The 26,886-nt window shown below is 46.4% G+C and overlaps 1 protein-coding gene across 3 annotated transcripts; it reads left to right on the top strand.

The window, feature by feature from the left end:
- Positions 1-1,172: 1,172 nt before the first annotated feature.
- On the top strand, positions 1,173-26,601 carry boc (BOC cell adhesion associated, oncogene regulated). 3 transcript variants are annotated; one of them, XM_070985730.1, is made up of 18 exons: positions 1,173-1,378; positions 13,581-13,709; positions 14,283-14,555; positions 18,021-18,167; positions 19,188-19,331; positions 19,800-20,093; positions 20,899-21,171; positions 21,268-21,536; positions 21,739-21,904; positions 22,515-22,574; positions 22,882-23,091; positions 23,450-23,625; positions 23,731-23,953; positions 24,066-24,251; positions 24,342-24,553; positions 24,652-24,740; positions 24,989-25,140; positions 25,473-26,601. In XM_070985730.1, the coding sequence occupies exons 2-18, from the start codon at positions 13,598-13,600 to the stop codon at positions 25,640-25,642; spliced, it is 3,156 nt and encodes a 1,051-aa protein (XP_070841831.1). In that variant the 5' UTR covers positions 1,173-1,378; positions 13,581-13,597; the 3' UTR covers positions 25,643-26,601. The 3 variants fall into 3 exon arrangements, with proteins under 3 accessions (XP_070841831.1, XP_070841834.1, XP_070841833.1); XM_070985733.1 differs by having other exon boundaries at positions 21,739-21,898; XM_070985732.1 differs by having other exon boundaries at positions 1,279-1,378; positions 24,655-24,740.
- The last annotated feature ends 285 nt before the right edge of the window (positions 26,602-26,886 follow it).

Raw genomic sequence — 26,886 nt, forward strand, 5'->3', positions numbered from 1 at the left:
GGGAGGGGTGCCATGGAGGGTTTTTTGGGGTTGGGAGTCCCCATTTTTTCCCTTCTTCTTCTCTCCCTTTCTCCTCTGCAGTGCAGTGCAGGGTGGCGCTAGTGCGAGGGAGCCGCATACAAACACAGCCCCGCTCGGTAGCAACAACACCAAAACATTGGCAGAGCTTGCAAAATGCTGGCAAACTGCAGCACAACACTGGAAAACACCCACGATTAATGACTCTTGAAGCTGGAATAACCTCCTGGGTATGACGTGCAAAGTCTGGGATGCGGATATTTTAATGTGGGAAGGGTTTTTAATTAACTGGAAAAGCAGAAGAGGTCCAAAATATGTGCCAGCTGGGGGTCTGTCCACACACGAACACACTTTCACCTGAACAAGAGCAACAGGTGTCATGAAATGCCACAGCTTGCCGGTGAATGGAGCCCGGCTGGGTTCCAATAACCCCTCAGGTACATCATGGTGGGAGTTCCTGCATTCACAGAGGTCGCGGCCGGCTTCCCACCAACAGACCCCCCCCTCCCCCCCATCAAACCCTGTGATCTGGGAATAGTCAGTTATTAATGAACTGGACAGGAACGGCTCCCCTCATTTCAAAGTGTGCTGATTGAAGTGGAGAATTCCAGAGGGGCTGGTGGGGGGGTCGAGCTGTGATCACTCTGGTATGAGAGTGTGTGCGTGCATGTGTGTGTGTGTGTGTGTGCTGCACAGTCCTGACTGGGCCCATCCAGTTCACAACAACACAGCACCAGCACTGCACAGCTGCACTGGAGGGCCTGCAGGCCTCAATGGACGGGGGTCAATACAAACTCTGTGGGGACCAACGCATACCAAATCAGGGGGAACAGAGCAGGAGGAGGGGGAGGGGGCGCACTTTTCTCCTCCAGGACACCGTAGTTCTAATGAAATTAAGTTTCTGGGAGTTTTTCTTATTATACACGCCTCTCTGTGCTTTATAAATAACCATCCGGGTTCAAGTTTTACGCACAGCCTCTGGAAACCCCACATGTGCTGTGAGTAGAGAGCTGTAGTCTGGAGAAACGGCGGCGCAGGACCCAGCTCTGGGATTTTGGGAGCCAGTCCCTATTGTTCAGATCCCTCCTCCTGCTTGGGAAGTGGGAGGACCCGAAAAGGCGTCGCAAAAGGGAGAATTGTTTGAGAGCTCAGTCATCCAAAAACGGCCTTTCAATGTGAGAACTTGGGGAGCCGAAGAAAATGTCGGTGGCATCGCAGTAAATTACTAAAGCAGCGAGTCTTCAGAGGAAACAGAGAAGCAAAAGTGTAGTTTTTTGGGACTAAAACTCACCGCAGAAGAGAGGCGAAGAGAAGATCGCTGGGTTAAAGCGAGGTGTGAGCACCAGATACAGCAGTTTGGGTAAGTTTTATCCCTTCATGCGGTCCATGTTTTTGCGGTGTTACGCTTCCTATCAGCGTGTTTTACCAAGTTATAGATAAATGTGCTCGTTTTGGTGCGCGATCGCAGCCTGACGGAAGTCTTTACCAACTCTTATGGTACTTTATTTATAGGGAAAGTTGTGATTTTGGTGTTAGATTCCTTCTTCATGCTGGTGACTGCTTTGATAGCCACATTTGTTTTGCTTTTTCCGCTTATTGATCCGCATAAACTTTTCCATAAACTTTCTCTACACATCAGAGACCTCCTGTATCTGGACGGACGTGTGCGTTTTGACTCTCGTTTCGAGGGTTACTTTTAATAAGAAACGTTAACTTTTCCTCCCGGACTTAGCCTGTTGTTGATTGGATGAGCCGCGTCCGTATTCTCCAAAGTTTTTCCTTCATTTTCTGGCCGTATCTGCCGACTATTACAGCCCGATTCACGAATGTGGAGAGGAATCATCTTTGTGTGACACGTTGCAGAAGTTTGCAGCTGTGTTTTTAGACATATGTGCGTTTTTTGGAGGAAAATGCGTCTGCGCTTTGAAGGCCGCAGCCTATAGTCGCTCCCATAGGGTAACAGAAAACAGACATGGAGAGCTGTGCCAGATTTACCCCCATATTATCATCGGGGAGTGCAGCAATGTAGAGGCAGGCTGGGGGGGTCAGTGATCATCACAGGCAGAGCAACGAAAATGAATGATGCTCGCAGAAAAGCGTTTTAATGACGCTCATAATGAATGTATTTGATTAAATAGTTTTTTTTTTTACACTAAATCTCATATTTCTGCGTCTCCCTGTGAATCCAAAATGGCCTGCGCAGTTTCTATGGCTGGCATAGAGAAAAGCATAACAACGCTACCTGAGTGCATTTCTATAGCCCCTCTCCCCCCTTCACCTCTCAGAGTGTGGTGTCAGAATAACCTCATTAAAGCCTCCAATAAACTGACAGCTGCTCAGTGCAGCCAGGAATGCAGCATCCTGCCTCCCTGTCAGGAGAGTCTCTCCTCATATCATCCTCTCATTCAGCCTCTGATTTAATGAGAAAATGTTTGTCTTAATCTCCCCGGGCTGCTAATGAGTGTTGGCCGGGGCGTCAGTCACCGTGGGGGCCCGGTAAGAGACGAGGAGGAGGCGGGGGGTGGGGGGGTACACGGACATGGAGGAGTGCCTGCGGGAACAGCCGCAGGGGCTCAAGTTTCCAACCCCAGGTGTCGTTTTGTTGTTTGGATTACATCTAGCCTCGCATGGAGGAACCTCTGCGATTCAGTGACAGACATGGCATCAGACAAGAGGGTCTGATTGTTCCCGCTGAATCAATGTCACTTGGATTAAAAGTCGAAACGAATGGCCTGGCCTCCTCCAATTAGGCGCACAGCCTATAAGGGAATTAATTGGTCTCAGTAAAAAGGAGCCTCTTGTTGTTTGGTCGCAGGGTTTGTTGTTGTTGTTGTTGTTGATCATCTCTGGCAGTCGGGCGGATCAAAGTTGGACTAATTGATTCCAGTCTGATTATCTGCCTGTTTCTCACACTGCTTGGACCTGTTGATTGGGTATGTGGCGCCTGGAAAAACACAAATGTAGACGCTCATAATCAATCTTACTAAATCTTGCAGATGTCGCAGCATATTTCCAGCCACTCTAAGCTGGAACTCTGATATTTTAATTCCTACAGTCATACTGTGGGAGATAAATGATCATTACTGGGCACCACAGACACAGTGAAGATCCAGGAGTATTATTATATGTTTTTTCAGTCAAGATATGATACTGAACGTTTTCAGGGTGCAGTGGACAAGTACAGTATAGTTTTCCTTTAATATCTTTGGATTTCGGGCTCACCTTGGGCTCTGAGGAACTGAGATATCATCAGACCAATTGATAGTGAAAGTGATTGACAGCTGACGACAGAAAAGTAGACTTGAATCCTTTAATGAATACCCAGCCGTGCTTCAAGTCTCTATAGAAGTATTATGATATCCTGTTTTTTCTACACAGGATGTTGCGATGAATGAAGTAGAGAAAAATCAGCCTCATAGGTGTCTGCTAAAATCCTCCACATTGTTAACTTTTGGGACTGAAAATGTGCATGCCTGTAAGCCAAAGAGACCTGGAGACCAGGACAGGAAACTGGCTTTATTGTCTTTTGGTTACAGAGCCTGATATGTGTCAGAATTTAGGAGCTTTTTTTTGTCTTACTGTTACCAGTTGGAACCTTTACAATAAAGCTGGAACTTGAAATTTTATTTCATTGATCTTGGTTACCTGCCACGCAGACATGTAGCAGAGACAAAAGCTGCCAGCTTTCCACCATTTTCCTAAACACTGGTGGATATTTTTCACCCAGTCTATAGGAGCTGGGTTTTCATAAGTGTTAATAGCTTGTAAAGAAAAGTCAAAGTGTGGATTTAGGTGTGCGGCCAATAGCGGTACAGTTTCTCCCTCATATCTTAGTGCCGCATTGAACTGTGATGTAGGGCACGAGTGGAAGGATATGATTGAGCTTGTTTGATTCTGGCCTCGTGCGGCCTGGTGTGTTTTCACATCTGGATGTAAATCAGAGTCTGTAGATGGAGATGGATCTCAAGATGCAGTTTCACAAGCAGGTCCACGAGGACTGCTTTTTTGCTGCACCGAGCACGTGCTTGTGAGCCAAAGTGCTGGAAAGCAGCATTGTTATTGTAGAGGGTGTAACATTGGCGTTAATTGACAAAGGAGAAAAAAAATCCTTCCTGAGGGCATGCTTTCATCTCTATGACAGCGGGTACACTCATGCAGTCATAACAGCCTGCAGGCAGGATCTGTGGGCCTTTGCTGCAAATGTGTGTGTGTGTGTGTGCGTGCGTGGTCATTGCACTGGAATGTATCGCCCTCACCTGAGTGGTCGTTTTGAGATCACTGCATTAAAAGATAGAGACAAGAGTGTGTGTGTGTGTGTGTGTGTGTGTGTGTGTGTGTGTGTGTGTGTGTGTGTGTGTGTGTGTGTGTGTGTGTGTGTGAAAGAAGAGGGTCGTATACATGAAGTAATTTCAGCAAAAGTTTTTTTCTGGGTTAATGTGCTTTTCATGAACTCGCAAAAGAACGCGCTCATCGCCAAATAAGGCTGCCTCATTTCCCGGAGCCGGACATTATTGGCCTGCTGACATTCGGTGCATTAGTCCTCCTGCGCTGACAGATTGGAGGCTCGGGGCTCGGGCCTGGTGCCCCCGGGAGGGTTTCTGTGTCCAGTCAGACATCGGATAACCAGAGGGACACCTGGACCGGCAGGTGGCTGGGGTCCAGGCCCCTCCCCTGGGGTTGCATACCTCTCTCCTCCTGATCCTCCCTGTCAGCCAGGACCACAGAGTGAGAGAGGAGGAGGAGGAGGAGGAGGAGGAATGTGAGCTTAAAAAAAAGGGGAATAGTGAAGGAGAAAGTTCTGACAGAGAGTTGGAGAGGCTAATTAAACAGGCCACGATCAAACCGAGTGGGGTTATTGAGGCAGGGATAAAGATAATTTGGATGTAAGGAAAGAGGAGAGAGGAGAAGACAAGTCTGCTGCAGGAGAAAAGATTTTTCCGTCGCTCTTTTTTAAGGTTTCGAATAACATTGTGAAACCAAACGCCTGTCTATTTTTGTATCTATATCATGAATACAATCATGCCTTCATTCGCTGTCCTAACAGCCTAATGGGGATTTATCCAAAGCCTTTAAACCAGCTGAGATGATTTGTTCCACTACTTAAAGTAAAAGTCAAGAAGCCCTTGATTGGATAATGAAGTTACCCGGGCCGTGCTCTCACTCTCTCCCTTTACGCACACACGCAAACACAAACACACACATTGTGAGGCTGGTGTGAGTGCTGTTAGATCATTGATCAACTCCAGACTCGGGTAAGAAAGCTGTGTGTGTGTGCGTGTGTGTAGACAAATAGCCCTGTGTGTGCAAAGCAGATATTTGGACAAAGATTAGGGGGTGTTATTACGAGCCAAAAGCAACCCAGACGCTCTAATAGATCATTCACACACAGGCACAAGATAGCGCTCTGACTGGAGAAAGTAAGCTGCGGCCACTCTTTCTGTCTCCATTACACACACTTTTTATTTTAAAATTATCTCGTTTTGAGCTGTTGTGCACAACAGCTCCTTTCACATGCGGTGACATTAACGGTGTTATATATTCCTGTCTCGAGCATGTGTGAACGAAACAATAAAAGCGCCCAGAAAGACAAGAGCGTCAAGGAATCTGGGTTGTGTTCCAGGGCTTTAACCAATAATCAGATTTAAAGTGTTGCCCCAGAGAGAAAAAACTCATCATTGAAGAATGTCAAACTGGCAGGAGAAGACATGATTCAACAGAATAAATCACTGGGCACCAGATTAGTTAGTTATTGGGCCCCTGAGGTTATCACAACTGGAATTTTCCATCGACAGCGCTCCTCTGTCTTCTGCCCGAATCGCGTGTGTGTGTGTGTCTGTGTGTGTGTGAGGTTTTATTTTATATTTCAGAGCTTAGGATAATGCACATCCGTGAGCTGTGAGTGACAGGACAAATGGTAGCTCTGCTTTACCGCGTCTCTCTCACACACAAATCCAGCTCCTGACATTGAGAGCTCTCTTTTGAAACGAGCCTCCTCCAGCTGTTTCTCCTGTTAAGAAACCCTTTCAGAGCAGCAGCCCTCGCTCTATAAGCGGCTCGAGTCGGTTGCACCATCTCCAGCACGGTCGACGCCCCTGGCTTTCTGTTTAATTTCCTGCCTCCTCTCCGTTTTCTAATTCCTCCTCATATCTGTTTTTCCTATAACTTTCCCCCTCGGTCGTTTTCATAGAACTTTACAGCCTTTCTCCATTCCCTCATCTCTCTTTCCGCCTCCCCCCTTTTCTCTCTTTTTGCCTTATCTCAATTTCCTAATGCCCCCTCATATCTGTTTTTCATATAATAATTCACTCTCTCTGCTTTTCTCTTCCTTCCTTCGTCTCCCACTGAGAGTTTTAGGGCCAGTCTCCCTCTCTCTCCCTTTCCCTCCTGGTTCCTGCTGAATAATGGGGAGAAATTGCTCTTGATTTATAATTGGTTCCATTCACTCTGATGCATGAGCTGCCAAAGGAGTTGGGGGGCCCCTTTCACCCCCTCGCCTCCCTCCCTCCCTCCCTCCCTCCCTCCCTCCCTCCCCTCCCTCCCTCCCCTCCTTTCGATGCAGGAACACACAAGGAGGCAGGCTGCGTACATGTACAGCGATGAAAGTCTGTATTAGCATGCGTGGATGCCGTGGCGTGTGTGTAGTTTATCTCACGGGCCGGGGATAAGTGGTAGCCTGCTTTTTTGCGTGTTGACATTTGGTGTTGGAAAAACTTCCCGAGGTCTACATATTTATGTGCCTCTGTGAGTATACTTTTACCATGTAATAGGAGTTTGTGTGATTGCTTGCTTATGTGTCATCAAGTGTGTGTGTCTGTGTGTGAGTGTGTGCAGGGAGAGAACACAGGCAGGGAAAGAATGGTTGTGGGTAAATGAAATATGTTAGAGTGTGTGTGTGTGTGTGTGTGTGTGTGTGTGTGTGTGTGTGTGTGTGTGTGTGTGTGTGTGTGTGTGTGTGTGTGTGTGTGTGTGTGTGTGTGTGTGTGTGTGTGTGTGTGTGTGTGTGTGTTTTATTTGAGAAGCTTTTGTACTTCTTCCTGATTGGATAATTGATTGATTAAATGCCTCACATACACATTTAGGGTCTTTCTCTCTCTCTCTCTCTCTCTCTCTCTCTCTCTCTCTCTCTCTCTCTCTGTCCATCTATAAGTATTTAGTTTAAACTCTGGTTGCTTGTTTTCATCATTCCTTCTATCTATCCTCCCTCCTTTCTTTCCTTTTTACCTATATTTCCTTCTTTGCTGCGTTCCCTCTAACATCTGTCCATACGTTCATCTTTCAGTCCTTCTATCATCCATATTTCTTTCATCCTTTCTCTCCCTCCACCTCTACTTCTTTTCTTCCATCCATGTGTCTTTCCTTCCTTCTGTCCCTCCAGCCGTCCACCCCTCCATCCACCTTTCCTCTTTTCCTTCTATCCATCCACCTCTCCTTTTCTTCCATTATTCATCCTTCCTTCCTGCTGTCATCCAGATTTCTTTATTTCCTTCTATCCATCCACCCTTGCCTCTTTTCTTCCATCATCCCTCCATCACTGCTTCTTTACTCTCTGCATCATCTCTTTTCTTCTTCCCTTCATCTTTCATCCTCCTCCTTTTCCCCCCTCTCTCCTTCCTTCTTTCTATGCATCCACCCATCTGTGTTTCTCTTTCATTCTTTCCTTTCATCCATCCCTTTCTTCCTGCTTCCCTCCCTCCCTGGCTACGATTTGATTGGCTGATGCCACCTACATCCCGGTTTGCTCCATCTCTGTGGCTCAAACTGATGATCCCATCCTGTTCCCATGGCCCCGGTGGGCACGCTGGCATCCCACACCGCGCAGAGGAATGCGAGTGGGTGTGTTCACCATGGCACAGTAATTAGCTCTCCGCGGTTAATTCAGCTTCGTTATCTAAATTATGCAAATGCTCGGTGCCTAATTGATTAGAACGCCCCCTTGGTCTACATGGCGGGCCTGTCCAGATCCCTCTCGTTAATCCTCGAGACGCTCTGTAGCTCGTTAGTGTCGGTTCGGGGGGTGAAGGGGGGGTTGGACGGGCATATAGCTCGTTAATACTTTGTGAAGCGTGTGCATATGTGTGTGTGTGTGTTATGAAGGAGGAGGGGGTAAATTCTCAACCTCGTTAGGGATGCTTAGATGCTTTTGATGTGTAATTTTCTGGCATGAGAACGAGTGATGTCTCGAGTGGAGGATTTGGACTGGCCCCCTCTCCACCTGTTGGCCTGAGTTTCCATGCCAAGATAAGACCTCAGAAGGTTCTCTTGTGTCCGAGAAAGCGCAGAGATAGATGGGAATAGATTTAACATTTGTTCCCTGCCAAGTTTTTCACTTATGTAAAGTACAACAGAGAGTACGGAGATTCTCCACTTCAGTTTGCATTATCCACGGTGCTTTGAAGTAGAGGCTGCATCCAGCCACATGAGCTCACTGCATTTCCACATCTTTTGCTTTTTCTTGACACATGCACACACAGTACATGCCAGAATTATATCAGTTGTGCCAGTTTCAGGCACTTTTTATCCTCTACTCATCTTGTAAAAGTCAATAATAATCAACAACATATTTATTAATATAAGAATTAGCATAATTTGTGTACTGATTAAAAGTCCACAGCATCCAGAATTGATGTAAAATTTTCGTCGTCTACAGTTAAGTGTTTAAATGATCAGGCCATGAATCAGTTTGTGGTCAATTGAATTATTCTTGAATTGAATTCTCTGTTTCAGTCTCTCAAGTGTTAAAGTTTGCTGGTTTTCTTGGTCTTCTACGATCTTGAATACCTTTTGGCTTCTGATTACTGGTTGTACAAAACAAACTACCATTGTTTGAATATATCAGCTTGAGCTTTGGGAAATTTTTAGGGTCAAACAATTAATTGTCTAATGAAGAAAATAATGGACAGTTAATTACTGATCATGAAAGTATCCTTATTTGCCTTAAAATGTATATTTTTAGTGAGGATGTCCCAAACTGTAACGGGCATCTTAGGCTAACTTGTAAGCAGAAAAATAATAGATTAATCAATAATGCAAAAAATCTTTTGTAGCGGTCTTATCTATGATCGCAGATTCTCTCCTTTTCGTTGCCGCCGTGTTGCTCTTTCCCCGTCTGATGGTCTCACGGTAAACTGGCTGCGTTGCTGGTTTGTTAAGCAACCTCCGGACCCTCCTCATCCTCCTCCACTCGACACAAACCGGGGCCAAAGCGAGAGACGGGCGAACACATTGACAGAGTGAGGGGAGAATATGTTGGGACATTCAGCGACGCTCTCACACACGCTCTCCCTAACACACCCTCTCATTGACGAGGCCCTGCTCTCTCCTCCTGCTCGCCCGCCAGTTGACATCCTCTCTATTAATTTGAGTAGCCGTTCTGCTTTCTCAGTCAACCTCTCCACCCCCCTACTGCCTCCATAAACCCCCTTCACCCATCTCGCATCAATCCATAAAGGCTCTGAATCCCCCTCCTCCTCCTTGCCTCCCCAAACCCTCTACACACTACTCTCAAACCTCTTGGTCATTGAGCCCCCCCTCCTTCTCTTTGGTCATTGAGCAGGGCCCATCAGCTCTTCCCTGGGCCCTTCAGAGTAGCGTCTCCCCTTTCTCCAGGGGTCTGCGGGGTCTTTGTCCGTGCACCGGCTCACTGCTTTACAATGACTCTCCACTCTATTAAGGTGCGTTCTGCCTGTTAGCGTCGCCAGGGGCAACCGGCCTCCCGCATGGCAGCTATGCGGCATGGCATTGTGGGCCGCGGGCCCGAGCGGGGCAGTTGAACCCCCGGCACTCCTCACACTTGACACCGCATGTGTTTATCTAAAGGGGGGGCTTTGTGGTGTTTGGAGAACCTCGAAGGAGGAGGGGGCGCTGCCTCTGGGTGTAAAAAGACGTAAAACTGGGGGAGGAGGGAGGGCAAGAGGGGAGTTTGGGGAGGTGATAAATATTCAACAGCTCAGCTCCTCAGAAGGAGTTACTACCCTGCTACCCCTCCACCACCACCTCCCCTCCTGTGTGTCCTCTTCATGCCAGAAAGCAGATGGAATGTGAGCGCTCAGGGAGGAGGCTCCAGTCTGGTTTTATCCAATTAGCAGGGTTGTCAAAATGAATTTATCCACGGAGGCAGGAGGACAATGGGACTGGCAGTGGCCCGGGAGAACAGGGGCCCCGGTGTCTTTACTTAGCACGCTCACAATGAACTTCTGTCAAGTGACTCTCTCCCACAATGACATATAAGGCACTCGCATACCTACACTCATGATGCATGCATGCACACCACTGCACAACCTGGAGTCCTCTCCACGATATATATACACTGAACATACGTGCACACACACCTGTATTCAGAGCTGCTTGCAAGTGTTTTGAGCTGGGTCCAAGTCAAGACACAAGTCAATTCTTAATCCTTGAGGACGAGTCCAAGTCATGTCCCAAGTCTTTGGAACTAAAATAGAGGTTGCTCTCAGGTCTCCAAATCCCTGATTCAGCATTTTTCTAATGATATTGACAAAGAAACTGTATATAACGTTGGTCACTGACTGAAGATCTGATCTGCTTAACAAGGTCAGTATCTGCACCGATAAATGAATGCGTAATCTGTGTGACCATGCAAGGCCCTCCTGGAGCAAAACTCCTCAAATGTTTAATGTCAAAGCAGCTGGACAAGAATTACTCATTAAAAGTACAGCCTGAAATCATCAAAAGCGATGATGTAAATGACTAAGCATTTGATTAAAGAACGAGTAAACAAGACTGATTTGTGCCAGACGTTCATTCCCAACTTTCCCCTGCAAGAGGCACGTTTCTATTGTTACTATAACAGCACTGAGGCTCTACACACAGCCATACCTGCTCCCAAAAGTCAAGTCTTTTGGGAGTCAGCCTGAAGTAAGTCAGATCTCACAGTAGTCAAGTGTCAGTTTCTCAACGTGATTACAGAAATAGCTTTACTCTCATGTAATCATACTTGTGCGCTGGATCTGGCAGATTTGAGCAGTTCACACAGTTCTCCTCACTGCACTGTCACTGAAGTATGTTTTAATACCACAGAGCTGCTCCCACAAAGTATTTGCCATGCAGCGTTTGTTCCTCCCTGGTAAAGCTGACACAAAACAGTCGCAGGCGCGCATTAGCACACACATTCTCTCGGTTCTTGATTTAGGGGAGCTGTCTGTGTGCGTGCTCTGGTTTTTATCAGTCTCGCTGATGCGTAGGAGGCTCTTCTGTCTCTCTCTCTCTGACTTCTCTGGGAAGGATGGATGGAAAAAGTTGGACATAGATGTCAGGCCAACTTTTCATCTTGAGGCAGGGTATCCGCTAAGCAAACACAGGACCCAGCTGACTAATGAATCAGACAGACAGAGGAGTAAGGCTGTTTCTAGGGAGCGATGATGTACGAGGGGCCTTCTCATACCACTATTATAACAAAGCTCTATCTCTGTTTCTGTCTGTCCTCCTGTCTCACCTTCACTGCTTTTATTTATGTGTGAAAGACCGATATTGGACAGGTAAGAGGGCCTCATTGGTGAGGTGGTGTGTCCTGCTGTGTGTCCAGTTGGCAGATTGACTGGTGTGGTTTTACGGTTAGTGCCTCTCACAGTTGGGACAGGTGCTTGATACAGATGTATGTGTCTTTTATGGGCAGCTGTCCCGGGTTGTGTCCATACAGCGACCGGCCACAGAAGCCACAGGCCTTCAGCTTTGCTCGCTCCTGGTTCCACAGTAGTTTGCTGTTTGTTTACTGAGTGAGCCCACTACTGATGGGCTACTCTGAGTGGACGAGTGTGTAAATGAAACTGTCCATGAGTGCAGGGCTGCGACTAGGGGCTGTTTTCAATATTGAACAACCTGAAAATGTCTATGTCGACATCTTCAAATGGCTTGTTTTGTCTGATGGTCAGTGTGCAGCAACATGAATTAGTGAAAAGCAGCAAATCTCCACATTTGAGAACCTAGAGCATGGCTGCTTATATGTGAAGTGGTTCGCTCCATTAGTGACAAATATATAGAGAATTATCACCCACTACTGTAGTGCATGGTAAATGACATATACCTGCTTATTTTATTGTTCGTCATTGCATATGCCCACTTCTAAATCCCCTCTGATGGCCATCATTCAGTAGTGTGCAAGCCTAACGTTTTCTTTAGGATGGCGAAGGCATGTACTCTGGAATATTTAACTAATGAAAAAGGAGAGATGAAGCAAACTACTAAAACAAAACCGACAGTGACAGTCAGTCAGCAAGCCGTTCTGTTGAAGCTGGAGAACAGTCCTCCCTCGCTGTTCATGTCGTGAGAATTAAGCATCCATAATTGTTTACACACATTCGTAATAAGCAATTAAAATGTAGCAGCGTAATGTGTGGGCTCGAGTGACAGTTGGCGGAGTTAACAGCTGTTTTTCCATCAGCCTGCTGCTTTGCTCATTTTCAATAAATTTGCCAGGCAGCTAAACATTTTCACTGCTGCCATTAGATGATGAAGGTGCACTGTAAGACTTTCCATTCTCTTACCGTCCTGCTTTTGCCCCTTATGTGTGACTGTGTGTGCAGTCCCGACTCTGAGCTTCATTAATCACGTCCATGCCATAATAACATCAGGACAAATATGTATGAGAAAGTCGTGTGCCTATTTTTGCTATACCGACACAGGACGGTCCATGCACTTGAGTGTGTGCGTGTTCACCGACATGCATCTATGTGAGAGAGGGGGAGTAATAGAGATTCAGTTTTGCAGGACCACCCTCCTCATCCTGACGGGAAGTTGTTAGTTTAACCTGACAGGAAAGAATTCGGGAAACTTGGCAGCAGGCGACAAGGGAGAGAGAAAAGCTCTCCTCTCTGCATTAACTGTTAATAGACTGACCATCGTCTTCTCCATTTTCCTTCCGATACATACTACACTGAAGTATAAAAGACCCTTCCTCTCCTCCATCTCACACACACTCCTCGCTGCTGTGATATATATCCCCCCCCCCCCCCCGCCCCCCTCCCAGTCCTGCCTCTCATTAGTTGTTCTTTGTCCCGACTCCTGAATGTAGCCTGTGTGTTTTTCCCTTCTCCTCTCCCTTCCCTTCCCCCCTCCTTCTGGACCCTCTACCTGTATCGGTTACACCTGAGCGGGAAGGTGGAGGGGTCGAGTTACGGCCCGCAGAATGAGGGCGCCCCTTTGATCAGCGCAGGCTGGATGGGTGCGGGTACAGGCGGGGGAGACGGGGTCAGCGGTGGGATGGGGGCTGACAGAAAAGAAAGGCTGTATTTGTGTCTGGAGTTTGGCTTCTGAGGGTGGTGCAGAGTTCTCGGCCTCACCTGGGTTATGTTTCGTTAATGGCTGCCTGTTTGTGTACGTGTGTGTATACAAGTAAGATGGAGCAACTTATGTATGAATCAAGACTGTTGAGATGATGATGCATGTTACCAAGTTGCAATGTGGTGGTTTTGTTGTCTGTGCAGCTCTGTGTGTGTGTTTCAGTCTGAACTAAAGTGTCTCATGCTGTTTGTTTTGAGTGTACCAAGCCTGTAAATGACCCTCTGACCTTCCTCTGTGTGTGTGTGTGTGTGTGTGTGTTTCAGGGGGTAGTGTATGGAAGATGTCTGGAAAGCGAGACTGGACTCCGTGGATGAAAAAGAGAAGGGCTCCAGTGTTGTGCGCTCTGGGTGCAGTACTGCTGTGCTGCCTGCAGAGCGGCGCTTCTCTCCCTGGTGAGTAGACTAACTGAGATGGTGAAAAACTGGATCTTTATGTAAAAATCTGCAGTAATAAAATCAAAAACTCTCATTTTCCTGCCTTCCTCGTCGCTGTTTCAAACTGCACGCGTCTGACTTGATCTATGCTCACTTTATGAACGCCTTTACGTTTTCCAAACACCTGGTGCAGGGTAAGTCTTGCCAAGGACAAAATATTCTGGCTCGGTCACAGAGAGGGAGGTGTTGTACATTCTGGCAGCAGCAACAGCAGTTTATTTGAAATGAGCTGAAGAAGTTTGGATGAGCTGCACAAGCCACCATGGGCGAACTGAAAAAGAGACGTATTGTGCATAGAGCTGCAATGATTCACCCCTTAATTGATTAGTCATTGAAAGACAAATATACAGCAAATATGTGGGTAATGGTTAGTCCTTTTTAAAGCTAAAATGCTAAAAAATGTTGTTCTTAGACCGACATTGTAACACATTGCTGGTCACATTGTGTGTAATCAATGAGAAATGGTCTTAAATGCTGTCTTGTATGAAGTGTCTTCTGGCTTCTGACTGCTTTGTGCAATCTTTTCTTCAGATGAGCTGCCAGTGTTCATTGAAGAGCCCATGTCCGTGGTGCAGAAGCTGGGAGGCAGCGTGAATCTGCGCTGCAGCGTCCGGCCCGCTTCCGCCAACATCAGCTGGCGCCTCAACGGCCAGGAGTTCTTGGACGTAGATCTGGGTGTCGTGCTGGGGCCCGACAGCCTGCACATCCCCGTGCTCTCCAACCTGACTCTGGGCAGATACCAGTGCGTGGCCAGCACCGGCGCAGGAGCCCTGGCTAGTGTGCCTGCTAACGTCACCGCTGCCAGTGAGTAGCCGCCCACACAGAGCTGAGACAAATAAACACAAACACACGGTCCCTTTTTTGGTTTGTCAGAGTATCCAAAGAACGCCTTTGACTTAATGTTCTTCTAGTAGAACAAAAACAGCAAAGGGACAGTATTTGTTTGCTTAAAATCCTCATCAATACAACCATGGAAACCTTGTATTTTTCCACTGCTTTGTGCCCAATCCTTATAAGGTCCAACTCTAATTCTGATCATGGTGGGAAAAACTGTTGCACATCATTGATTAGTGATAATAACCTAAGACCGTCAGGCAGTATTTATTCATTGTAGTTAGATAACAGCTGCTTGCATGTGGTGTCATATTAATCTAATGGAGTTCAAGTGAATTATTCTCACTGCTGACATTTTTAGTGCGGTGCTGCTCTGAGTGTGCAGCGTTATATTTGATATGCATCATGGGACTGAGAGGGGGGCCTGAAGCTGTGTAACCTGAGCCGGAGGAATGGAGGGGACCCAGGGGCCGGGGGCCGGTCAGAGCAGGGAAGAGGGGACCAGGACTCAGCCTGGGGGCCCCCTGCTTCCATCGGCCCCTCTTCGCCCCACAACACCACATTCCTCTCCACAGGGCCCGACAGCAGGGCTCGCCAGAAATTATGGCCCCGTAATTGGTTAGAGGGCAGGGGAGGGAGATTGGGGTGGTGTGTGTGTGTCCGTGCGTGTGTGTGTAGAGAGAGGATACGGGTGTATGCCTCACCAGAACACACCATCAGGTAAAAAAAAGGGCATTGTTTTACATGTAGTGATGTGATGTATGAGGCTGCCATAGCTGGAGAAACTGGAGGTGTTTTAGGCCAGTCGAGACAAGATCCTCACACAAGATGAGACGTGATGTCACATTCTCTGTCTGCTTGAAGGCCTCCATAACCTTACACACACTTACACCACACACACACACACACACACACACACACTCACACACATACATTACTCTCCCTCTGCACATTTTTCACTCTTCACCCTGTCACTTTCTCTCTTCTTCCCCTCCTTTCATTATCTCTGACTTTCCCTCCTCTTTTGTCATCTTCACCTCTCAAGTTTTTTTTTTTTTTTTTTCCTCCCACTTCATGTACAAAGGCAGTAAAAGTTATTGATAGTTCCAATAGTGGATGAATTGTGTTGCGATAACCACATGTAGAGACAGACTGTTCGTCCCGCCTCCCCCCAAAAACTTCTCTAATTTAATAACGGCCTCTCCTCGGCCACCCTGAAACCGCCTAAGGAATTGCTCCATGGGGAGTGTGTACGTGCCTGCCTTTCCATGTGAGCCCTCTTAGTTGTACGCACATGTTTTTTGTGATCAGGATAGGTTGATTCCAGACCCTCCTCGCTATCCGACTCTGAAGAATCTATGCTTTTTTGGCATAACTTAAAAGCTCTTCGCTTGAATTCTTGTGGAGACAATCACCCTCCTCTTTTTTTTCTGCTGCAGAAAACAGAGACGTGTATCTGCGCAACGTGAACGCACAACACGTTGCACAAACATGTTATAATTCAGACGCACACACACACAGGGGCCTCCTACTGCTACACATAAAGATGATGAATGCACTGTCTCTCTAGAAATATTTAAGTGCGCCTTGCCAAGCAGCCCTGGTGCGGGAGGTCTGCTTCACTTTATGAATACCATCAATCCTCCATCCCAGCAGGATACACACACACACACACACACACACACACACACACACACACACACACACACACACACACACACACACACACACACACACACACACACACACACACACACAGAAGAACACACATAGAAGAACACACATGCACACACACACACCTGAGAGGCACCCATGCGGGGTTCTTCCTGTGAAGAATGCGGGGCAGTGGAGTTGTTGGGTGGGGTGGGGGGGGTTAAAAGGTGTAACTGGAGGAATTTGGGAGAAGCAGGCAGGAGGAGGAAGGTGGGATGGGTCGATATGAGGGGGAGGGTGGCTGTAAAAACAGCACCTGATTGATTTAGCAAATGGAGCGCCACACGGTCTCTCTTTAAAGCTGCGCACACACACACACACACACACCACTTAGCTTGACATGTCCTGGCTGGGATTGTCATCTTTCAGAATAAGAGCTGAAACGAGATCAGAGATGGTGTGTTTCTCTCTCTCTCTCTGTGTAGACTCCGATATCCCCCATTTCTCCCATTAAAAGCCCCCTCAGACACAGACGGGGGGACAGGTCCAACACGCATGGTGGATAAATCAGCCGCCTGCTGTGAAGGTGTTTGTTTTTCAGTGCTTCGAGTAAATCACTGTGATGTCCCTATCAGTAGATACTCTGGCCTCAACTAAAGTCCACTTATTGGATTAACGCGTATTCAAAGTCTCATCAGCTGACTGTGTATACCAGCAGCTTGGTTGTCTTACCAGAGAGCGCGGCTGGTCCAAGAAAAACACACCAGTTATAGCACCTCTGGAAAGAGTGGAGAGAGGCCATGTTTGTTAAGAATAAATCAACAAAGGCTGGTAGACATTTAATTACGTTCCTGGAGAAGTTTTATTTATCTTTCATCTCACTTCTGGACTCCTTCATGACAAATGTCTCTAGTTGTTACTTTCTTTTTTTCCCTCTTTTTCTTTTCTCAGTCTCATTTTAGTTTCCCTCTGCTACAAATCTATGAAATGGCAGCATCCCCACGCTAAGATTTTTGTGGGTTTTTCTTCTTTTTTTTCTGGCTCCTTTAAGAGCAAACTCTTGCTGTTTCCTCCCAAACGCAAACTTGGATATCTTTCTTTGAAACTCTATAGGACGGACACCTCTCACCTTTGACCCCGTGGCCAGGCCTCTGAGCCGCTCAGGCAGGGGGTTTAGGGGGTCAGAGGTCACATGAGTGTCTCTGCTGTGCAGACTGCGTGTCTGCGGGACACAGTCGCAGCACATGGCCCCTGTAATCCCACTCCCCCATTTCCCACAGAATCTAAACCGGCTCCAGTCCCAGGATAATGTTTGACAGGATTAATGACACCTACTCGAATGTTACAGACACCACTTTTAGGCTTTGGACTTATCCAAACTGACGTGAAACGAGTAAAACAGAAAAATTAGCTAGCGTGCCTTTTATAAAATTCCTGTGACTTAAGTCAGATCATGTTAAGACAAGCAGTGGGGAAAGAAATGACTAAATGGAGGTAGAAGAGGTTTCTTTTTCAAAGCGAGGGCGCATTAGAGACGTTGTGGGAATGTGGTTACGATATGATGGGGACAGGCTGATGTGAGAGACACCCAATATGGAAGCAGCACAGTTATTATAGAGTTTATTATCGCTCAGAATATCGTGGTTTTCTGCGTCTAAAGCGGAGGCCTGACTGCACACATGTGCAGTTAGATGTGATTTACGCCGTGCATTGACATGATGAAGGAGTGGTGTTGCAGCGGTGTGACAGCACTGACTCATCCCTCGCCTGTGTGTCTTGCAGAGCTGCGGGACTTTGAGCCCGACGACCAGCAGGAGATCGAGGTCGACGAAGGCAACACGGCTGTTATTGAGTGTCACCTCCCGGAAAGCCAGCCCAAGGCTCAGGTCCGCTACAGTGTCAAACAGGAGTGGCTGGAAACATCCAAAGGTACAGAGCTGCTTCCACTCATAAGGGTCTCACGCAATCTCCCTCTCTCTCCCTCTCTCTCCCTCTCTCTCTACTTTGATTCCCATGCTATCTTCATAATTTACCGGAATGCTATAATCCAGCTATCTAACCCATCGTAAAACTGGTGATAAGAGTATTATCTCGAGAATGTTGAAACATGGGAATGCAGCTGTTTATTTTTCAAACTATTTACTTCTAAGTTGCCTGGAAGAGAAGAAAAGCTCCAGTGGTTTGTGGCTGGTATGCTGATGATGCCTGGGAGCTGTAGGTACTGATATCTGCACCTTATCTCTGAGGAAATGAGTACCACATTGACGAGCATTCACCGGCTCTCGGTCGAATTATGAGGCGCCACCTTGTGGCCTGCGCTGGCCATGCACACATGTACTGGAATGGCTCATAGCGCTCAGATTACACTGTAATGTGTTTCACAGCATGGCTGTTTCTGTGGTTCCTCTTTGTCTCGGTCATATTCATGTGTTTCTTCTATATTTTCCTGCTTTTAATCTTAAAAATAAGTTTGTGCGACCTCATCCAACGTTATGTATCGCTTGTCTAGCGTGTTGAATCCCTTTCACTGCCTACACATTTGCACTCAAGAGTGCACATAAGTTTATTCATAGTTTTATATACAATTAAGATACGTGTACATTTTATATTCTGAATACTAGTAATACTTATAATAATACTAATAATGCATAGATTCTGAATTTTTATCTTTGAATTTCTATCCTTGATATTTGTTCTTTTAACCCCTTTTTTTACTGTCATTGTAATTATTTTTCTTTTGTGCACACTAGCCTTTGCAGCACAGCCTCAGACAGAGTTTCACTCTGCACATGTTGAGCAAGAGACCAATAAAACCTTTTGAATCTTCAGCTCATCAAAAGCGCTAACTGCCCAAACAGAAGCAGGCCATAAGTGTAAACTGATTCATTTATGGGTTTGTTAGGCCATAAGAGCACGCTCTGACATCTGTTTGTGTATTTTATTGTGCAGGGAACTACCTCATCATGCCATCAGGGAACCTGCAGATAGCCAACGCCACGCAGGACGATGAGGGGCCGTACAAGTGTGCTGCCTACAACCCCGTCACTCAGGAGGTCAAAACCTCCATCTCCGCCGACCGCCTGCGCATACGCCGTGAGTCATCATCTCCAGCACTAAAAGTTTTTATGAACATTGCTGGTGCTAATGAAAGCACAATTTAAAGACTGAAGTCATACTGAAATATTAAGTGGTCATTCATTAAGCAACCACATCAGAAAAGACATTATTGGAAAGCTTGTAAGTGTTTCTGTAGACACATGTGGTGCACATGTGTCTCGCGCTCCCAAGCTCGGTGTGACTTTTATCATCCGATCTTGCCAGGACACATTTAGTCACAGGTGGCGACGTGCACAGTCCATGCTTTTGCATCTTCAAAGGCAGAGATGAAAATGCTTAGACTTCACAATGTGACAGAAATCCTTTTGTATTCTGGGTGTAATTTCAGCCACAACGCGTATACAAGCAATTTACAGAAATGGAGAAGGGTGGGAAAACATGCACAGGCTTTTTCACATCATATTGGCGAAGTGTTTCTACCCTGACTGTCTTCATCTATTCCAGGCTCCACCTCGGAAGCAGCTCGGATCATTTACCCGCCGGCGTCACGCTCCATCATGGTGACCAAAGGCCAGCGGCTGGTGTTGGAGTGTGTGGCCAGCGGCATCCCCACTCCGCAGGTCATATGGGCAAAAGATGGCCAGGACCTGCGTTCCCATAACAACACTCGCTTCCTGCTCAGCAACCTGCTGATCGACGCGGTGGGCGAGGCCGACTCGGGGACGTACATTTGCAGAGCGGACAATGGCATCGGCTCGGCCAGCTCTGCGACGGTGCTCTATGACGTACAAGTGTTTGGTGAGTAACCTGGAAGAGTGAAGGAAAGTTGTGTGAGCATGTTGTGCTTTGCTTTTACATGATGCTGATTTTTTTTTTGTCTGTGTCGTGGATTTAATAATTAGACTGTCTCCTGTTTGGCGGACAGAGAAGACAAGGGTCTGTGTGTGTGCACGCAGTCATGTGTGCTAGCAGCATGTAAGCCCAGGCTGCTATGTAAGAAAGAGTTTGTGCAGACAGAGCTCTCTATTCTGCAGCAGGGCTTGATTGAGTGTGTCTAAGTTATGGATGACTGTTTTTACAGTGATTTTCTGAGTGTGTGTGTGTGTGTGTGCGTGAGTGTGTGTTTGTGTGTATGTGTGTGTGTGCGCTGTGGGCCTGTCTCTCTGCAGCTGGCTCTAATTAAAGCCAGAGCGCTGCATTGGCTGTAATGAGCTCTGTCTTTCCCTGATTCACAAGCAGCCAACCATCAACTAGCAGGCTTGGCCCCGCCTGCCTGGCTCTATACACACACCCCTTTCATACAGCCTTTACACGCACACGCAACTTTGATTTTACTCATACACATGTAACATTGTTAGAGTTGTAACAATTTAAATACTCGATTGTTCATTTAAGCTATTTATCAAACATAAGACACCCTTTTTTATACATATGATTGGACAAAAGATGCCCTGGGAAGCTGCAATTTGTATTTTTCATTCAATAATGAAAATTGTCCATTGCAGCCCTTCACATTATGCACAAGCACACTTAGGTGCACATAAATATTTAAGCTAAAGATTAAGCGTCTAACCAGCCTCTTGACTTTGTGTGTCTCCTGCAGAGCCTCCTCAGGTGACAGTGGAGCTGCAGCAGCAGGAGGTCGTGTATGGAGAGACAGTGCGCTTCACCTGCCAGGCCCGAGGTAAACCCACTCCCTCAGTGATGTGGCTTCACAACGCCCGTCCCCTGGCCCCGTCTCCTCGCCACCGCCTGACCTCCCGGGTGCTGCGTGTCTCCAACGTGGGCCCTCAGGATGATGGGCTGTACCAGTGCATGGCTGAGAACGGAGTGGGCAGCTCGCAGGCCTCTGCTCGCCTCATCACGGTATCAACCGGTAAGTTAAATGGATGGTCATTTGTCATAGATGTCATAGATAGATTATTTTATTTCAAGACCTTTAAGTTTCATGATGTATGTCTTTTATTTCTAGGGATTTCATCAAGGGGGAAGCTGCCCTCGATCTACAGGCCACTCAGCCCAGACAAGGTGCTGAGAGAGCAGCCGCCTGTGAGGTCTGGGGCCTCGGGCGCCATGTTGCCCCTTGACTGCTCTGAGCTGCCAGGGCAGATCCTGCCTGCAGATGCCCCCATCATCCTCAGCCAGCCACGCACGGGCAAGGCTGACTACTATGAGCTCACCTGGAGGCCGCGGCATGAGCGAGGAGTCCCTGTGCTGGAGTACATGGTCAAATACAGAAAGGTACAGCAGTGCTTTCTCTGCATTCTCAGTTAAAATGTTCAGTGTATGCACGGTGTGTATGTTCAGGCTAGTGCCTGAACATACACTAGCTTTGTCAGTATCTCACTCATCTCCTCTCTCTCTCTCTCTCTCTCTCTCTCTCTCTCTCTCTCTCTCTCTCTCTCTCTCTCTCTCTCTCTCTCTCTCTCTCTCTCTCTCTCAGGTGGGTGACCCTCTAGCAGAGTGGACCTCCAGCAGTATCTCAGGCTCCCTCCACAAGCTGACTCTGGCCAAGCTGCAGCCAGACAGCCTGTATGAGGTGGAAATGGCTGCCAAAAACTGTGCAGGATTGGGACAACCTGCTATGATGACCTTCAGAACTGGTAAAGGTACAACACTGTCAGCAATCATGTCACGTCGATGCTTTTTAGTCATGCTAGCAGCATAGCAGTGTGAGCCGGTCAGCCTCTTTGGTCCTGACTGAAATAACCCAACAGATTTTGTATGGATTACTGTTTTTGCACAGACCGTCATGGTCCCCAGATGATGAATCTCACTGAGTTTGGTGGCTGTAAGTTCCATGAAATCTATTACAGACATTCATGTCCCCCACTGGATGAATTAATCTTGTTGGTGATCCCTTAACTTTTCATCTAGCACCTTCATCAGCTTTATATTGTCCAATATTCTGGTTTATGACCAAATATGTACAAAATTAATGATACTCCCATCAGTTAGCATGCTAACACACTGAACTAAGCTGCTAAACATGGTAAACATTATACCTGCAAAACATCAGTTTGTGTTAGCATGTTAGCATGCTGGTGTTTAGCTCAACTCACTGCTAACTGCTGAAGTATAGCCACACAGGGCTGCTAGCATGGCTGTAGACTTATTCAGTTCAAATGTTATTTCTGCCTTAGAAGACAATTCAATTATCATTTTACACAGCTCTAAAGTTTAAACTGATATCATTGTTTTGTGTTTTTCTGTCTTCAGGTCGTATTGTACATCGCGACCCACCGAAGACTCCTGCTGTTCCTTCACCAAGCCTCTCTCGTAAGTTTGCATCCAGTCCTGGACCTCGCCGTGCCCCTTTGCAAACTCTACATCCTGTTAACTGTACTAACTTCTACCAATTTAACTGGAACAAGATGCTATTCTGCAGCAAGACCTGGAACTTCTAACCATTCTCCTTTTGACTAACAGTTCTCCATCTCCTTTTCCTCTCTGTCTCTGAAGGATGAGCTCTCAGTAAGTGCTGAGTGTAATGTGTTTTGCCTTCACTGTCATAATTACAGAGTGTTGTCTGGGAGTTTATATCTTTTCTCGTCCTCGCTCTGACACCATTCTTCTTCCTCTGCAGCTCCCGAAGCCCCTGACAAGCCCACAGTCTCCACGGCAACAGAAACGTCGGCATACGTGACTTGGATTCCTCGCGGTAACCGCGGCTTCCCCATCCAGTCATTTCGGGTGGAGTACAAGAAGGTGAAGAAGGCAGGAGAGGACTGGGTGACGGCGGTTGAAAACATCCCCCCATCGCGGCTCTCTGTGGAGATCACGGGCCTGGAGAAAGGTCGGCCATCTTCACACGAACTTTAAACAGTGCTGTTATTATTCACAGCAGTTTTATTCTGACTTTGTGGAGTCGGGGGGAGAAGGAGGATGTTGTAGCATATAATTACAGTGATGTTGTCCTGCGTAATTACACTCCCACGGCCTGTAAATTCATCAGCATAATGAGTGTTGTTACAGTCATTTCAGTAATTGCTGCCATCAATCAAAACCATAACCGAAACGCAATCGACATTGCATTTGCTCTTGAAAGGAAAACATGAAGTAATGTGAAAACAAACATCATTAGTCAACACAATATAGAGCTTCATTCTGCAGCCCCCAGACTCAGATTAGTGATGTTATCCCTCTCCCTGTAGGTACGTCCTATAAGTTTCGTGTTGTGGCGGTGAATGTAATTGGCTCCAGTCCTCCCAGTGCTCCTTCGAAAGCATACACAGTGGTGGGTGGGAGAACCCATGAGCGCCCTGTTGATGGACCCTACATCACCTACAACGAAGCCATCAACGAGACGACCATCATTTTGAAATGGACGGTGAGTGACTGGAAGAATTAATGTTTTTGTCTACTAAAATTAGTATTTTGCAGTGCGATGCAGTTTTCAGTGTGACTGTAACCTGATTTATTTCCTTCCCAACAGTACACTCCCGTAAACAACACGCCCATCTACGGTTTCTACATCTACTACCGGCCAACAGACAGCGATAATGACAGTGACTATAAGAAGGATGTGGTGGAGGGCGACAGATACTGGCATTCAATCACTGACCTCCAGCCTGAGACCGCCTACGACATCAAGATGCAGAGCTTCAACGAGAAGGGAGAGAGTGAATTTGGCAATGTGGTGATTCTCGAAACGAAAGGTGAGATCATTATTCGGCTGCGACGGAGACTCACGCTTACCTTTCAGACTGATGCAGACGTTTCTTAACAGTGATACAGCTTTTTAACACTTCCCAACTTTTGTCTCCTCAGCTCGTCCTAATCACCAGCGGCCTGTTCCATCAGACACCCCAGAACACGGCATGGGAAACTCCAGCGGACTCGTGCCTCGGCCCGGCGACCTCCCCTATCTCATAGTTGGTATTGTCCTGGGAGCCTTCGTCTTCATCATTGTCGCCTTCATCCCCTTCTGCCTTTGGAGAGCTTGGGCCAAACAGAGTGAGTGCTCCTCGTGGTTCCTCGAATCTTTGCGTCCATCGAATTATTTGCCTCTACATTTGTGTAATTCTTTTTTTGTGCTTATTTCAGAGCAAACGTCCGACTTGTGTTTTCCCGCCGTGGCTGCCCCTGTGTCGTCATGCCAGTACACCATGGTTCCCCTGCAGGGACTTGCCCTGGTTGGCCACTGCCCGCTGGACGGCCACATGACGGCTCCACATGGTGTCTACCCTGCTAACGGAGAATACACTCCGAATGGCAAACCTCATCACCCCGCACACTGCCTGCCAGGACTGCAGCAGGTACAGAAAGAGTTCAATACAGGCTGTTAATGAGCTGTCAATGTGAGCAAAGTGCAGTAGTGCTGAATATATGGTCTATATGTGCTTGTGTTTTGCAGGAGGAGGTGGACTGTGACATGGAGTGTGACACGTTGCTGCCACAGACAGTGTCAAATGGACATCTGCCTGTTTATCACTACTCCACCGGGTATGCTTACATATAAAACTCCAAAAATTTAATTAATTTATTTCAAGTAATATTTAATTTTATTGACTGACTGAATCAAGAGTCTTTTCCAACAAAGTTTTGGCAGCGCTACACACCATCACCGTACTAGTGCATGTAGTAATGAAAGGAATATACACTAAAATACATTAAACCCAAGCTGTAAAAAATATCACCCTAGACTCAAAGTTGCAGCCTTAATATAAACTGTTTTTTCACGTCTTCCTCAGTGGTTCAGATCATCATGAACAGAGCTGCTGTCCTCCTGATGACTCCACTCTTCAGCTCCTCGACTCTTCCCATCAACACCTCGGTTCACAGGAACTGGGAGGTGATGGCAACTTCTGTGGAGGAGATAAAGCAGAGGATGGCATCACACACAGTATGTCCAAATACTCTGCGTTGGTTGACAGTACTTGTTTTTCCTGACTAACACATGTAAAACCTAGCTTTTCTTATATGCGATGATCCTGTAATGTGCAAGCTATTAAACAGGAAATGATCACTGTTGATCATTGACCAATAGACTGGAGGGAGGGATGCAACAGCCTGACATTTTGAAGATGTGACATGTGGCATGAACTCATCTCATCTTCCACTGCATAATCTTTGGCTTCAGATATTTCCGTTTACAGATGAAGATACGAGAAAGCTAATAAATGAACCTTGACTTCCATTTTCTGACCTGTTCTCGTTCCCTCCTCCTCTCCGCAGAGCCTACACCGTTTCCTCTTCTCTCTCTAGAGGACGAAGGGATTTTCACCACATCATCTTCAGCAGCCACGACGCCACAATCCCAAGATACAACAATACAGGAAGTGAACATCCTCCCAAATGAAGCGTACCCTGAGGACGAAGGGACAGCCAACACGACAGATGCATAAGAGACTGTTGAATAGAAGAAAACAAGAGAAAATATTTATTTTTGTATCACAGATATTTATATATTTATGCTTTTGTACATAGGTGTCTGATTATACTGTATATAAGGTTATTTTCATATTGAAAAAGACTCTATTCACGCGTCCCCCCTCAGCCCCTCACTACGTCATGGAGAAAGGGAGTACCATGTTGTGATGATGTCTCCAATTCCTGGGGAGGGAAATAAGTTTGAGACGTTATTCCTCACGTGAAGATCAGTCAGGGGAGCTTTTCTGTCTGCGGGGGATTCCTCTCACTTCAGCACTTCATGTCTAGACCCTCACGTCATTCCTCATGGATATCCTCCATCCTAAATGTTTGGACCTTAGGTTCTTAGCTTTATGTACAACAGAAACAAAGGGACCATTCAAACCAGTCTGATGCTGTAATTATGAGGTGCTTCATTGCTGTTTAGTTCTGTTGCTTTGTCATGTTTTCAAAATACAACTGTCTGTCATTTTGTATAGCAGTAACACAAATGTATTATGCATTGCTCATCATTAACAAACTAATAACAAGTGTATGCAACATAAATCATTCTGTTTCAGTAGTGTACAAGAGATTATATATTGTATAGTTATTTATTTTTGGGATTTTGTTACTTTTTTTAAATCACTGAATGGGAGAGATTCTGGAAAATATCTTTAACTCAGTCATTGATAAGCTGAACTTTATACTGCAACCACTTCTGTGTTTACTCATTTGCTGGTTACCAAATGACTGCCAGGTGAGGGCGCTGGGACAGGTGTGTCAGTATTATTCCTCCCTCACAGGTTGGTGCATAAGTATTAGTCTTTGCCAGAGACATCTGCAATTGAAATGAAGGAGATCCTGAATCTACACTCCCTTTTATGAGTGCAGCCGTTCTGTGGCTGCACATGCTGGAGCACTATTGCATGTAAATAAAAGCTTATGAAATCTGACTAGTGTTTGGTGCATCCTTTCAATCTTGGAATATTTATGTGTGGTAACTACAGTCTGCACACTATGATTACAAAGCTTTTTGCTGTTTTTACAGTAAAAACAAATAATTTGCTGTGTAATTTCCTTCTACAGATGTGTCAACTTAGTTTTAACATCCACTCTTGTTGGAATAAAGACACCACTACCACCACTAATTTTCATTGTTTCTCCCACCGCTGGATTCTGCAACACCCTCAGAGCAAAGAAAAAAAAAAAAAAAAAAATTTGTGATGAGTTCAAGCGC

Source organism: Chaetodon trifascialis, chromosome 18, assembly GCF_039877785.1.
Source record: "Chaetodon trifascialis isolate fChaTrf1 chromosome 18, fChaTrf1.hap1, whole genome shotgun sequence".
Lineage (NCBI taxonomy): Eukaryota > Metazoa > Chordata > Actinopteri > Chaetodontiformes > Chaetodontidae > Chaetodon > Chaetodon trifascialis.